At 59.3% G+C, this 12,285-nt stretch overlaps 7 protein-coding genes across 7 annotated transcripts; 4 read left to right on the top strand and 3 right to left on the bottom strand.

The window, feature by feature from the left end:
• Nucleotides 1-138: 138 nt before the first annotated feature.
• Nucleotides 139-1,655, bottom strand: L226DRAFT_614332 (uncharacterized protein). Its single transcript, XM_067686617.1, has 3 exons — nucleotides 1,561-1,655; nucleotides 1,438-1,507; nucleotides 139-1,388 (listed from the first exon to the last, which is right to left on the bottom strand). Exons 1-3 carry the CDS (start codon nucleotides 1,619-1,621, stop codon nucleotides 278-280), a joined length of 1,242 nt encoding a protein of 413 aa, XP_067533644.1. The 5' UTR covers nucleotides 1,622-1,655; the 3' UTR covers nucleotides 139-277.
• A 1,211-nt stretch (nucleotides 1,656-2,866) lies between these two features.
• On the bottom strand, nucleotides 2,867-4,322 carry L226DRAFT_536569 (uncharacterized protein). The gene is given in 5 exon segments (XM_067681144.1): nucleotides 2,867-2,908; nucleotides 2,920-3,269; nucleotides 3,326-3,463; nucleotides 3,514-3,964; nucleotides 4,033-4,322. The coding sequence occupies 4 exon segments, from the start codon at nucleotides 4,272-4,274 to the stop codon at nucleotides 3,006-3,008; spliced, it is 1,095 nt and encodes a 364-aa protein (XP_067533643.1). The 5' UTR covers nucleotides 4,275-4,322; the 3' UTR covers nucleotides 2,867-2,908; nucleotides 2,920-3,005.
• Nucleotides 4,323-4,471: 149 nt separating this feature from the next.
• On the top strand, nucleotides 4,472-5,373 carry L226DRAFT_536568 (uncharacterized protein). Its single transcript, XM_067681143.1, has one exon. It carries the CDS (start codon nucleotides 4,518-4,520, stop codon nucleotides 4,941-4,943), a length of 426 nt encoding a protein of 141 aa, XP_067533642.1. The 5' UTR covers nucleotides 4,472-4,517; the 3' UTR covers nucleotides 4,944-5,373.
• Nucleotides 5,051-6,418, top strand: L226DRAFT_111376 (uncharacterized protein). The gene has a single exon (XM_067672131.1). It carries the CDS (start codon nucleotides 5,159-5,161, stop codon nucleotides 6,197-6,199), a length of 1,041 nt encoding a protein of 346 aa, XP_067533641.1. The 5' UTR covers nucleotides 5,051-5,158; the 3' UTR covers nucleotides 6,200-6,418.
• Nucleotides 6,298-6,741, top strand: L226DRAFT_111400 (uncharacterized protein). Its single transcript, XM_067672133.1, has one exon. The coding sequence runs from the start codon at nucleotides 6,395-6,397 to the stop codon at nucleotides 6,707-6,709; it is 315 nt and encodes a 104-aa protein (XP_067533640.1). The 5' UTR covers nucleotides 6,298-6,394; the 3' UTR covers nucleotides 6,710-6,741.
• A 655-nt stretch (nucleotides 6,742-7,396) lies between these two features.
• Nucleotides 7,397-9,163, bottom strand: L226DRAFT_465837 (uncharacterized protein; the record flags this gene model as incomplete). Its single annotated transcript, XM_067675945.1, has 3 exons — nucleotides 7,397-8,660; nucleotides 8,717-8,960; nucleotides 9,019-9,163. 3 exons carry the CDS (start codon nucleotides 9,161-9,163, stop codon nucleotides 7,397-7,399), a joined length of 1,653 nt encoding a protein of 550 aa, XP_067533639.1.
• An 858-nt stretch (nucleotides 9,164-10,021) lies between these two features.
• L226DRAFT_111385 (uncharacterized protein) lies at nucleotides 10,022-11,107 on the top strand. Its single transcript, XM_067672132.1, has one exon. It carries the CDS (start codon nucleotides 10,386-10,388, stop codon nucleotides 11,001-11,003), a length of 618 nt encoding a protein of 205 aa, XP_067533638.1. The 5' UTR covers nucleotides 10,022-10,385; the 3' UTR covers nucleotides 11,004-11,107.
• Nucleotides 11,108-12,285: the final 1,178 nt, after the last annotated feature.

Genomic DNA, 12,285 nt, shown 5'->3' with positions numbered 1-12,285 from the left:
AACATACCATGTCCTCGGAGCCCTAACGAGAACTCGATGACACCATGGATGCGCGGTAGACCTGTTGTGAAAGTGGGCGGTTGAGAAGATGAACAATTTCTGTCCACTTCCTTCTGGCATTGTAGATAGCAAGACGAGCGCCATGCAGAGCAAAAGGATAGGATTAGGTGAGCGAAATTATGACAGCGCATAATATACTTGTGGCAGGTCACCTTCACCTCGAGGGGGACAGCAACAGGCCGACAAACCGCCTCGTCTACAAGTTGAAGAACCCCAATCAGTTGCGCATTTTCATCTTGCCCGGGCCCGTGCGCGCCGGACCTGTCCACTTGTCGAAAGCCCAGTTGTCCCGCGTGCTCATGTCCATCGCCTTCACCTTCCACGCCTCCGCGTCCGACGACCACCTCCGCTTGCGTGTCGTGACCTTCTCGCGCTTCTTCTTCTGCTGGTCCGCCTGGCGCGTCCGCTTGTGCACCGCGAGCCGTTCGAGGCGGCCAACCATCTCCCACACCTCCCCAGACCCGACCAGGCTCTCCTCCTGCCAGAGCGTGCGCTCGCCGACCTCGCGGCGGATCGTTTCGGCCAGCAGGCGCGTGCGATTGTCCATGTCGATGCCGTTGACCCGCATCTCCTCGAGTGTGTCGCACACCCCGCGCAGGTCGCGGAAGCACTGCCAGCGGGTCTCGATGAGCTCGTTGTACGCGGGCGTCGTGCACCCGTACACGAAGGACGCGACGGACAAGGTGCGCGCGTGCTCGAAAATCGCCAGCGTCAGGTGCGGGTTCTTGTACTTGTCCCGGAACGTGCGCATGAGCGCGGCGAGGAGGTGAGGGTAGAACGCGGGCTGGAGCTGGAGCGCACCCAGCTTGCGGGCGGACGGGGAGGTCTTCGCGTCGGGGGAGTCGCCCTCGGCCGTTTCCATCGCAAGCCGGGCCTCCTCCTCGTACCGTCGGGACTCACCGAACACCTCGCGCATGGCCCACTCCAGCAGCTGGAGATCCGTCTCGCACTGCTCCATCTCCTCCTTTTTACGGTCGAGCTCCTCGTCCACCTCTGATACCCACCGGGGCCGCTTCGTGCCGCGGATCCTGTTGAATAGCGTGTTCATGGAAGAGGAGTGTTGGCCAATGCCCGCGGTGCTTTGTGAGCCCGCAGCGGCATTGGCCTCGAAGATGGTGTTGAACATGTCGGCCAACGTCTGGCTCTCGCGCTGTGTCATTGCGACCGAGCGAGGTGCCTTGGCACCCTCGACACGTCCTGCAGGGTGGTACTTGAGGCTGCGGGTGTTCGCGATAGAGGGTTGGGTGGTGATGGCAGAACTTTTGACATCCTCAAAGATGTTGTCCCATGGGGAAGCCTCGGGAGAGAAAATGGACTCCATGGAATTGCTGCTACCTCGGTGAGCACATGAAAGACTTATAGCACCATAATACACACGTTGGGCCTGTAGAGTAGTGCCTCTGGCGTATGCCTGCCGCTAGAACTCCTTCTACAGTCGAGAGAGAAGCTGGGTGGGTGACTGTCAGTCGCGCGGGCATGGAAGAAAACTTGATTATTTACCTGAGAGACACCGACCACTGGCACATGGGCAGACCCTCGCGAACGAATGGACAGCGAACATTGTTGAGAGAGTAGCGTGGTGGCAGCAATGAAAGCTGGCGACAGGCACAGACGCTCATCTCTTTACTTACTAGTCTGGTAAGTCTTTTGCATCAGTATTTTCTTACTAATACATCTCACTATCTTACTTACTCACCATCTTACTTCCGACATCGACTTATGCCTCTGTCTGACCTCTATCTCGTCCCTCGACAGCAAGTCTGTGCGTGTCTCCGGAACTGCAGATCTCTGTGCACCCGTACATCGCTCTTCCTGTTGGATGCTCTCTACCTGTTTGTTGTCTGGTATACATCCGATGTCAATGCACGAACTTCGGTTTTGTACGCACACTGGTTTTTCAAGGCATGCAACTCATCACAATCGCAATGGATATGCGCCTAGCACGCGTGTGTGTACGTGCTGACCGTACACTGCACAAGCCTTTCGTCAGTTCATGGCTTGAAAATTTTATTATGCTCAGAAGCCTGCATGTAGAATCGCGCTGATCATTCAACTTGCGTTGCGCCACGCGTCACGGCTTAGCCCTATACCTGAGATGCAGAAGAAGACGTACCTTCGAAGGAAACGTGTAGGAGTGCAGTAAGGTAGGAACTAGGAACTGAGTGTATTGGTTCGTAAGCGGATTAGCTCGTCATGCGTCGGGAAAAGACCTAGGTGAGCAATGTCGATGCAGATATCCGCGTCAGGTCGCTCCACTGGCACCCAGACTTCGGAGGTGGACAGAGTGAAGTCCGCGAACGAGTTCGCCTCATAGCACTCGTCGGGAGGTCGACTCAAGCGGGGTCGCCGTCGTCCTTGGCAATAGGTTACAACCTCGTGGATGATCTTGCCCATAGGCCGTGCACAGACGTCGGAGGATCGAGGACAGTCACAATGTCCGAAGGCGCCAGATCAGCGGTCTTCACAAATGTACGATATTACTTCTAGCTTCACGAAGTTACGAGTGCTTGACCCTCCATCGTCCTGGTGTCTTGTTTGTAGAACGTTTCTTCCAGGATGTTCGTCATAAAGTCTAAAGAGAGGTCGACGTTGAACATTAAAATCTGGCCGTAGAGGTCTGTGGGAACTATTCACGTGATAGCGGTGACATCACGACCATTAGTATTGGTCCAGTAACAACTTTCTCTGCACCGCTCCTCCTCCTCCTCCTCCTCCTACGTACTTACAAGGCTTGCGGCTCCGTATCCCTTTGCTAGACAGATCAACACCCGGCATTGAAAGTCGCTTGGTTTCAAAGTCAATTGAAGCCTGAGGTGAGGAGCATGATAGTACTCGAGTACACCGGCCAGGAACTCTTCATGTCATCATTACATGCACAGCTGAGAAGCATACAGTTCAAAAATGACTGCACCAGCCTGCGATATCCGGACGACCACGTCCTACATCTAATCCTCTCTCGCAGGAAGTTCCACATCTGACGGCTCCGAGATATCGAGAACGGCATACTTTGGGTCAACAGGAGGAGCAGAACGCCTGGCGGCTCGGAGAGCTTCGAGCTCGGCATCGGTACGCTCGTCCTCTTGGACTTGAAGCTCTTCTTCCAATTCGTCTCCGAGCTCGAGAAGCTCCAGCACCTTGGCCTTATCCGTGACCTTAGGGATCTTGCCCGTAATTCCAGGCTTGCATATAAGCTTGTGTCTGGGCCAGTCCTGAACGGAACCATGTAGGTGTGTGCGACGATCTGAAGGATGTTCTGGATACGTACTTTCTTCTGACACCCCTTGCTGCAATAGCTCGGCTTCACATCCGTCGGACACTTGCCAGCACACGACCGCAAGGCGCTCTTCTGCTCGCTGCGCACATCACACCCCTCAGCCGCACACGCAAATCCACCGCCGTCCTTCTGCACCAGTGACGTTGCCTCTTACGCTCTTGCTCGTAGATCTCCTCTACGCAGCGCGCAACCTCACGCCACAGGGGACGGAATTTCTTGGCACCTTCAGGCATCATAGTGACGTCTACCCCAAAGCTCTCCCCGAGGTCCTGGAGGGTGATCCCGACCGTGAGGACGGCATGCGAGACGAGTCCCAGCTTCACGCTTCCATTCGCATCATGCGCAGCGAGTGTGAGGCTCGTGAGAGGCGGCTGCCCGCATCCAAGCCGCCTGGTCTCGGACCGACAGAACAGATGCTCGTCGGTCTCGATGTCCTGGCGTTCTGCTGGGGAGGCGATGAACTTGTGATATTGAGCATGGGCAGCTAGGGAGTATGCCTGTCCCACGAGCTCCGGAGGGGTGACCTTCCTGGAAGATCGTGCGGCTTCCCTCGTCGGGTAGGTAATGGCGTCAAGCGAACACGGGGCTCCTTCGACGCTCTGCTTGCGCATTGCACATCCGCTGATGAACCTGGGAAACATAAATTATGGTTAGTCTCTGCCTTCTGGTCGTGTTGACGTCCAAGACTAAACATTTACCTGACTGCTAGCTCGATTATTGCCTGGGGGTCATGGCCGTCCGCGCGATCGATGATCTGGACGGACTTCACTTGTGTGAGGTACGTTGAGCACTCCTTCATCTCCTTCACTATGTCATGCTCGATGCGGTGATCAGATACGCAGTCAAGCTTCACGGAGAGGTACTTGTCCATGTTCTGGTAAATCGGTATGTCGGAGTGGACGTCGACGTCCTTCACAGTATCGCTTCGAAACTGCTGCATGATTGACCTAGTTATCTGACCATTGTCGGCTGGAGGCGGATGGAGGTCATCGGTCAAGATGTCTTGGTAGATTGCGAAAGATGAGTACATATCATCTGATTTCTCCCGCGCTATATTGTTCACTTGATTCCCATCTCGGTCGCCGGACGCGGCGGGTGGCGGGTGACGGCGTGCTACAGACTACAGCTCCGAGACATCCATCCTCCCTAGTCGATTGCAACTGGTGATGGTCCCACGAATAGAATGAGGGCGTACTCTCGGTCTCAGCCTCGATTCTCGATTCTCGACCCGCGCTCCTCACTCTCCCCCGCTTCCTCCGCCCTCGACCTCACGACGGCGCAAGCACGTCCAATCTCCGCCACGCCAACGACCCGATCTGCTTTAATAACTCAAAACAAAATACCCGCATACACGCCGCTTAGCGGACCAACCAACCACAATCGACGACCGCGGCCAGGCCTCGTCCAGAAGCTCGCACCCGCACACCACACCGCACCCGCACCTCCGGGGCACCCGGAATCACACACACACACGCACATGTACAGTACGTGCGGCCTCGGCCCTGCCGTCATACTTGCACTCCAGAACCGACGCCGTCATCGCTGTCGCTGTCACCGTCACCGTCACCCCGCACACTCAATACTCAATCTCACTCCTGATCTCACCTAAACTTCTCAATCTCGACCCGGACCGGACGACGCCACCAGCAGCGGCAGCGGCGTGGATGCGATCTGCAAGAACACCCGCTCGCGAGTCGCCTGCTCGCCCACTCCGAGTCCCGACCCTCTGACACTGCGACACTACCGTACCGGAGGTACCGGGGGACGTACGACTCACGAGCCGGTCAGCGTCGACCTGGGCCGACGGCGGTACCGTTACGAGACATGCTCACGCTGCCCATTGGTGCCCAGTCGGACTGCTCACCCCTAATGCCAATTCGGAGACGACTGCGATTCACGAGTGAGGGGCCCCGCCCACGAACACGAGGACGTGGCAGGCGGCAGATTCGGTCTCGATCGTCGGTCCTCCGCTCCCAGGCCCGTCCTGAGAGACAAGCCTACCTTCCGGCCTCGACCCGTCGACTGACTGGTCGACCTCACGACGCGACGGCGCAAGCACATCCAATCTCCGTCGCTTGCTGCCCAGTAGTCAGTACTCACGCCAACCTCAGAACTCAAAAACTCAATCTCAAACGGCATACACGCTGCTTAATGAACCATACCATCAGCCAACCACAATCGACAATCGACAAGTCGACGAGTCGACCGCGGCCAGGCCTCGTCGGAGTCCAGAAGACTCGCACCCCGCACCCCGCACCCCGCACCGTGCACGATGACCGCAACCGCACCCACACTTGTCGTCGGGAGTCCAGAGTCCACGCGGGGAAGGCCTCGGCCTCGGCCCTGTCGCTTCCTGCCGTCATCCTCGTACACAGTGTCCTACAGTACAGTACCTCAGCTCGGGGCCAGAACCGACGTCAACGTCGTCATCACCGCGCACGCCCAATACTCAATACTCAATCTCGGCTCCTCAATCTCAATCTCAATCTCAATCTCACTCTTGAAGTTCGTCCGGAACAGCAACAGCCGTGGGGTGCGATCTGCAACAACACCCGCTCCCGGGCCCTCCGAGAGAGTCCAGACTCTTGGTCACTCTCACTCCGCGTCCATATCATTGGGTGTTACTCGTCCGAGCCAGTCAGCGTCGAGGTCCAGGCCCGCTCGCACCCCACACCCCACATCCCGCATCATCGCACACTGCAGCCTCGGCCCTGGCCCTGGCCCTGCCGTCATACTACTCAACAATACATACGCTCCGAACCGACGACCAGCGTGTCTTCGCTGTCATCGTCCCCACACCCCACACCCCATACCCAAGAGCCGCTAGCCAACACCCAACACTCAATCTCACCTCTAAACCCTTAACCTTACACTCCCAATCTCGACCCGGGCACTGACAGCCTCGAGCGTGGGTACGGATCTGCAACAACCCCCGCTCGTCTTCGTCTTCGGTACCGGGCGGTATGTTAGTATATACTACATACGAGCCAGTCAGCCAGTCAGCGTCGAGCATGCCGGCGATTGGCCAGGGGAATAGGAGACGGAGGGTACCGCGCACCAATGGGTGGGTGGGTTGGTTGGTTGGTTTATTGGCTATCCACACCGTACAATGCAGTACCAAGAACCGGTCTGCGTCATGCGTCATGCGTCATGCGTCAAGTTCCACGTACCGCTGTACTCTGTACTCTTGAACACGGACACGTACGGATCCGGAAGCGAGCTCTCGCACCTAGTAGTGGCCACTGCCAGCCAGCCAATCTTCGCTCAGTTCGAATCGAGCACACGCAAGCACACAAACGTAAGATGATAGCAAAGCAACGTTTGCATTGCATTGCACGATTGCGACTTCTGATTCTGATTCTGATTTCTGGTTAACGACCCCCGGGATCCAGCGGCGCATGGCGCATCAGCGCACTGCGATGCGTACGTACACCGGACCTCACAACTCACAACTCACAACTCGTAATTTGTAAGCAGGGAGACGGGGTGGAAGGGGGGGAGTAGAGAGGAGGGAAGAGTATACGCTATGAGCCCTAAGAGATGCACCATAAACCCTAGAAAGAGAGAGAGAGAGAGAGCAGAGAAGAACATCGAGCAGAGAGGTGGAGGTGGGAGGTGAACCGATATCGGTCGGTAAAATGGAAAAATAATGATAAGCACCCAACAAGAGAGGTGCGTGCATGGTGGTGGTGGGTGCCTGCGCAGTGGGGATCAAGACGCGACACGCAGCGAGCCTAGGAACGGTCTGGGACCACCTGGCACCGAGCTGGCCGGATAGCGCAGAGCAGCGCAGATCCGCGCGCCGCGCCCGCCTGCGCCGAGGACCAAAGGACCCATCGAGGCTGCACTAGTGCCAGTGCCAGTACCGGAGCCGGTGTATCGCGGCCAGGGTGCATCGGATACGGATCATCCTCGTCGCAGTCGTCGCAGGGCAGGAGGGGAGGAGGGCAGGAGGAAGGTACCGGCATGTGTGAGGCGAGACAAGCGACCGGAGCGGTAAACACGCAAACCGGCCACCACATCGCAGGCGCAGGGAGTATGGAGACGGGGCGCTGAGCCCGCTCACGAAACGTCCATCGCATCGTCCCCACTCTCACTCCCGCTCCCGCTCCCTCCCCCTCCCCGCCCACTCAAATCCAGCTCAATCCCGCCCGCCTCCGTCTGCGCGCGCGTATACAGCTCCTCGCGCTTATTCTCGTCCGCGGTCAGGTTCGCCAGCACAAGCAGCGCCTCCGCCAGCAGCGGGCTCACGTCCTCCATCTGCGCCGCGAGCACCTCCTTCGCCGCTGCCGCCGCTGCCCCCGCGAAGAGCGCCACCTGGCCCTTGGCGCGCTCAAAGAACGAGATCGCCATCGCGAGGCCCTCGCGCGCCTCCTCCGCCTCGCCCGAGTGCAGCACCTCGACGTCGCCCGCCTCGAGCGCGGCCTCCATCTCCTCGACGGGCGCGGAGCCCATGACGAGCCAGCAGCGCCCGCGCGCGCAGAGGATGGGCCCGCGCCACGCGTCCATGTCCGCCTCGTTCTTCATCTGGTTGAAGACCGAGTCCGCCCAGGACGCCCAGTAGTGGCGCTGTGCGCCCGAGGAGAGGCGCTCTGCGACGCCGAGGACCTCGCTTGCGATCGTGAAGAGCTCTTTCGGGCGGGAGAACATGACGAGCGGGTCGGACGCGGTGGAGGACTGGGCGTAGGGCGAGGCGTAGTGCGAGGGCGGGGCGTGCGTGGAGGAGAAGTAGCCCGAGGTCTGGGAGGGCGAGGAGGACGTGCCGGGGGTGTGGATGAAGGACGGGTTGTGTGTGTGCGAGTACTGGGGGTGGGGCATGTGGAAGATGCCGCGGGAGAACTGGTCCATGGCGAGGACCATGATGTCGTGCGCGGAGGCCGAGTAGAGGGACATGCGGCGGGTCACGGGAGGGCGGAACTGGGCGATGGCGTGGAAGGGCGAGGAGGTTGGCCACTGGGGTTCGGACATGGAGAAGGGCGAGCCGGAGGGGTAGTAGCAGTAGTCGTTCTGAGAGGCCGAGGAAGCCTCGGCTTGGGCCTTGGCCATCTTCATGTTGAAGGTCACCTTCTCGTCGGCAAGACAGACGAGGGTGCGACCCCAAACGATGGCCATGCGCCAATCCTCGGTGAGATCAAGGTTTGAACCGCCTATGCGGGACGGAAGGTTCTCGCCGGTCTCGAAAACATCGAGCGCTGCGAGCCAATAGGTAGAAGGCGCGTCCGGCTCACCGGGGAGGACTATCGACGGATCCTGGGCGACAAGATTTCCCATGAGGAAGAGGGTGATGCCGAAGATGGCGTGAAATGCAGTCGGGAGCTCCGTGTGTCTGTGAAAAGTGTGTGAGCGGGATGTAAAAAAGATACGCATTATACGCGCACTTACCGATGAGTGGAGGCAGTCGTTGCGCGTCTGCGGGAATGCCAGTGCGGGGAACCGGCGGAATCGGCATCTGTCCAATCACGGACGAGGCGTTCTTCAGTGGGAGTGATGGCGTCTGGGGATCTGCTTGGGCGATGGGCCGGGGGGTCTGCGTACACGACGGAGGGGTCGGGATGGTCGATGAGGAAACGATGGCACTCGCGGATGACGGCGCGGAGGAGAGGGAGCGCCTCTGGGATGTCATCAGCTGGGAGGGCGAAATTAGCATGGGCCTGGGCCGCGCCTAGAGGGGACTGAGAGCGTACCGTCGTAACGCTCTGCGGCGCGGGCAAAGAGTTCCTTGAGGTTCTCCCAGTCTTCGTAGTCGGCAGAGTGGACGGCCTTGCCTTTGGAGGAGGCGTCGGAGGCGGCGGAAGAGGATGTTTCGCGGGAGAGAGGCTTTGGAGACATGTCGCGAATGGCTAGACGAACTGGGGAGATGGGGACGCGGAAGTGTGCATTATAAAGGAGATGGTCGGATAGAGGGGTGGAGGAGCCGTGACCGGAAGTCGGGGAAGGTGTGAAGTCCGAGTCGTCTGGCGAAATGCGTCTGCGCTTGGAGGAGCCGGAGGCGGAGGAGGAAGAGCGGGCGTCGTCGTCGTCTTCGTAGTCAACCTCGTGTGGCACGGGGAGGTCTCTGTGGGAGCTGGCGGCAGAGGGGGATCGGAGATGGACAGAGGAGGCGGATGGGGAGACCGCGCGTGATGGCGAGTGGGAGGAGGCAGAGCTCGAGCCGCGCAGGAAGTCGGCTATGCGGTCGTGCGAAAGAAGTTCCTTATTTGGCCAGGGGAAAGGGGGGCTGTTATCGTGGGCACGCGCCTGGTGCTGCTTCCAGAGGCCGCGGGGCCGCTTGCGCGAGGGGGCAGGCGGGGACGGGACGGGGGTGGGCGACATGCACGCGAGCATGGAGAGCGTCGAGAGAGAGGGAGAAGAGGACAGTTCGTGCAGAGGTATATATTCTCTTGCGGAGGCCACAGCCAGACTGCGTCGATGGGCCTGGAGAGCAGTCCAGGCCAGCGACGTCCTCCCATCGGCATCACTCCCGCCCAGTCCAGCCCCGAGCCCATATCAGTAAACCACAGTCCAGCCTCTTCCTCCTCCAATAGCCCCCCGCCTTCTCCCTCTGCCCAATCCCCGCGCTCCTCTGCCCATCCGAGACGGAGGATGAGCCTCTCGGAGCGCGTTCACTTACACGTAATGTTCTCGTGCCCTCCCTTTCCCCGCGCTTCCCCGCCATCCATCCTCCGCCAATAGTGCGCTCTCTGTCGCCACCGCCCTCCTCGCCGCTGTCCGAGACGTGCGACTCCCGCCATTGGCCACGCCCCACCAGCCAATCACACCCCGCCCGCGTCCGGCATCTCCCAGCCAATCCGGTCGCGCGCTTGGTGGCCGGGGAGCCCGTCTAGCCACAGGAGAGTATGATAACCTCGCTGACACACAAGTCCGACCTCGTCTCCGGCGGCCGACGCAGCACTCAGCTCTTCGCCTCCTCTTTCTTTCACATGCACGCAGCGGAGACGTCCTCGCAGCCCGCGGCTTTCCTGGGAACGACCCCCAATCTGCCAATCAGAGCACCCGGCCAATCAGCGTCCATAACGTCCCCTCCCCCTTCGAACATCACACCTCTATTCCAATGTCCTACCCACGTCTATACACTCCTGCGCGGCGTTCACGGCATACCAGATCTCGCCACTCCCGACCGGATAGGCTAGTCGCCACTGTCCGAGCCGGCCCTATCAGCTCCCGTGTCTTCCTCTGGGACTCCCCGGTGCGCACTTCACGGAATGACACTCCAGAGAACTCAGAAGACTCGTTAGTGCTCTCAGAGCCGCCGCGAGGCGATTGGGGTGCCAAGCACTCGACGTGTAGCTTGCCTGAGCCTATCAGCGGCGACTTCGCTTTCGACGCACTAGTGGTCCACCATGCGTGCATTCAATCACGGAATGAACGTCCAGAGAAGACTGCTTGGTGCTGTCATGACGGGGCATGCGGCAATTGGGGTACCAATGGCGTGTCTGACTACTTGCAGCCTATCAGCAACTTCAGCGGCGACTTCACTTTCGACATACGCATAATCCTTCCAGCTCCCGGACCTATCCCCGCGGCTAGCATATATGCGTTCCACGGAATGAAGCCACTGGCGTACCACGAGCGGCGACTTCGACTGTCGACAGCATATACTAGTGTCGCGCCATGTCATGCCACTTCCAGATGTATGCACATGTCTCGGTCCGACCCTGCGTGTACTTGACCCCAGCATCGCCGGCGTATCCCTGCTGGCATGAGAATCCGAGACGTCGTCCGAGGGTCCCGGTGTCCGCACGCGGCCGCAGGCAATTCAAGTGGTCGCGGACGCCTTGCCCCGAGACCGGGGCCTGTGCATGACAATACCAGCTGCTCCGAGTCCAAGTACCCCAGCGAGGTAAACCGCAAACGGTCTCTGAGTAACGATATGCCATCTCACGCTGACATACAGCTAAACGCTAAACTCTGGACGTTCACGCTCAGCCGGTGTACGATACCATGGACGAAACACAGACACGGCGGTGGTCCCCGCCCCGGGGCCCGAATACCAGCTGCTCCGAGTCCAAGGACAGACGCTGCAGCGCACCAATTGAACGAGGTACACCATAGACGTCTCTGAATAACCGTATGTCATCTCACGCTCAGCCGGTCTATGTCGTACGATAACATGGGCGAAACGCATGTAGACACGGCGGTGGTCGCCGTCGCAGCTGCGCCCCGCCGCGTTGATCCAGCAGAAGGGACCCAGCGAATATCTTCGTCTTCGCTCTTGTCTGTCATCGCCCGGCGTTCGACGTTCGACTCCCCAACATCCAATGTCCAACGCTCGATCAAGTTGTACTCGCTGCAGTGGCAGGACGTTCAGCCCAAGGTAGTCTGGGGTGACATCCCGTTCTCCGGGCAGGTTTACACTACCGCTACCACTAAGCACACTATGTACCCGGCCCATGCGGTGGGAGCTCGAGGACACAATAAATAACAGCTGAAATTGAGAAGGACGCCCCGCCATCGCCCACACGCTCGACGTTCCACGCCTAACGCACAACGTCCAACGCCTGACCAAGCTGTGCTCGCTGCAGAGGCCCGGGGACGTTCAGCCCGCGGCGGTCTGGGGTGACATCCGGTTCTCCGAGCAGGGCTACCACTACCATCTACCACTAAGCACACTATGTACCCGGCCCCTGCGGTGGGAGCTCGAGGACACAATAAATAACAGCTTAGCTTGGGAAGGACACACTGCCCGTTCGATAACAGCTTGAGAAAGACACACTGCCCGCGAGGACGCAGTGCACATCGCACATTGCAAGGACTCGCCACCCGTGACGTTCTGCCAGTGGCCACGTCCCGAGTCGTGCGATACCATGACCATGTCCATGTAAGTCACACGTACATATCGCGATTCGCACTCGGACGCGTCGACGCAGACACGGCGCCGGTCGCCGTCGCGATTCAGGATTCAGGGTCGTGCCAATCCAGCACTGGAAAGGACCGAGCGAATGTCATCATCA

Source organism: Lentinus tigrinus, assembly GCF_003813185.1.
Source record: "Lentinus tigrinus ALCF2SS1-7 unplaced genomic scaffold L226scaffold_19, whole genome shotgun sequence".
In the NCBI taxonomy this organism is placed as follows: Eukaryota; Fungi; Basidiomycota; class Agaricomycetes; order Polyporales; family Polyporaceae; genus Lentinus; species Lentinus tigrinus.
The sequence above is the reverse complement of the archived record's forward strand: the minus strand, read 5'-3'. Positions and strand labels throughout refer to the sequence as shown.

Bases quoted from the DNA above. Each gene is read 5' to 3' on its own strand.
- L226DRAFT_614332 (XM_067686617.1), bottom strand. From the start codon at position 1,621: ATGTTCGCTGTCCATTCGTTCGCGAGGGTCTGCCCATGTGCCAGTGGT. The intron at 1,508-1,560 runs GTAAATAATCAA...TCACCCACCCAG, and splicing joins CAGTGGTCGGTGTCTCTCAG to CTTCTCTCTCGACTGTAGAA. The intron at 1,389-1,437 runs GTGTGTATTATG...CCGAGGTAGCAG, and splicing joins CACTACTCTACAGGCCCAAC to CAATTCCATGGAGTCCATTT.
- L226DRAFT_536569 (XM_067681144.1), bottom strand. From the start codon at position 4,274: ATGCAGCAGTTTCGAAGCGATACTGTGAAGGACGTCGACGTCCACTCC. The intron at 3,464-3,513 runs GTAGAGGAGATC...TCACTGGTGCAG, and splicing joins GGCGTGAGGTTGCGCGCTGC to AAGGACGGCGGTGGATTTGC. The intron at 3,270-3,325 runs GTACGTATCCAG...GGTTCCGTTCAG, and splicing joins GCAAGGGGTGTCAGAAGAAA to GACTGGCCCAGACACAAGCT.
- L226DRAFT_536568 (XM_067681143.1), top strand. From the start codon at position 4,518: ATGAGGGCGTACTCTCGGTCTCAGCCTCGATTCTCGATTCTCGACCCG.
- L226DRAFT_111376 (XM_067672131.1), top strand. From the start codon at position 5,159: ATGCTCACGCTGCCCATTGGTGCCCAGTCGGACTGCTCACCCCTAATG.
- L226DRAFT_111400 (XM_067672133.1), top strand. From the start codon at position 6,395: ATGGGTGGGTGGGTTGGTTGGTTGGTTTATTGGCTATCCACACCGTAC.
- L226DRAFT_111385 (XM_067672132.1), top strand. From the start codon at position 10,386: ATGTCCTACCCACGTCTATACACTCCTGCGCGGCGTTCACGGCATACC.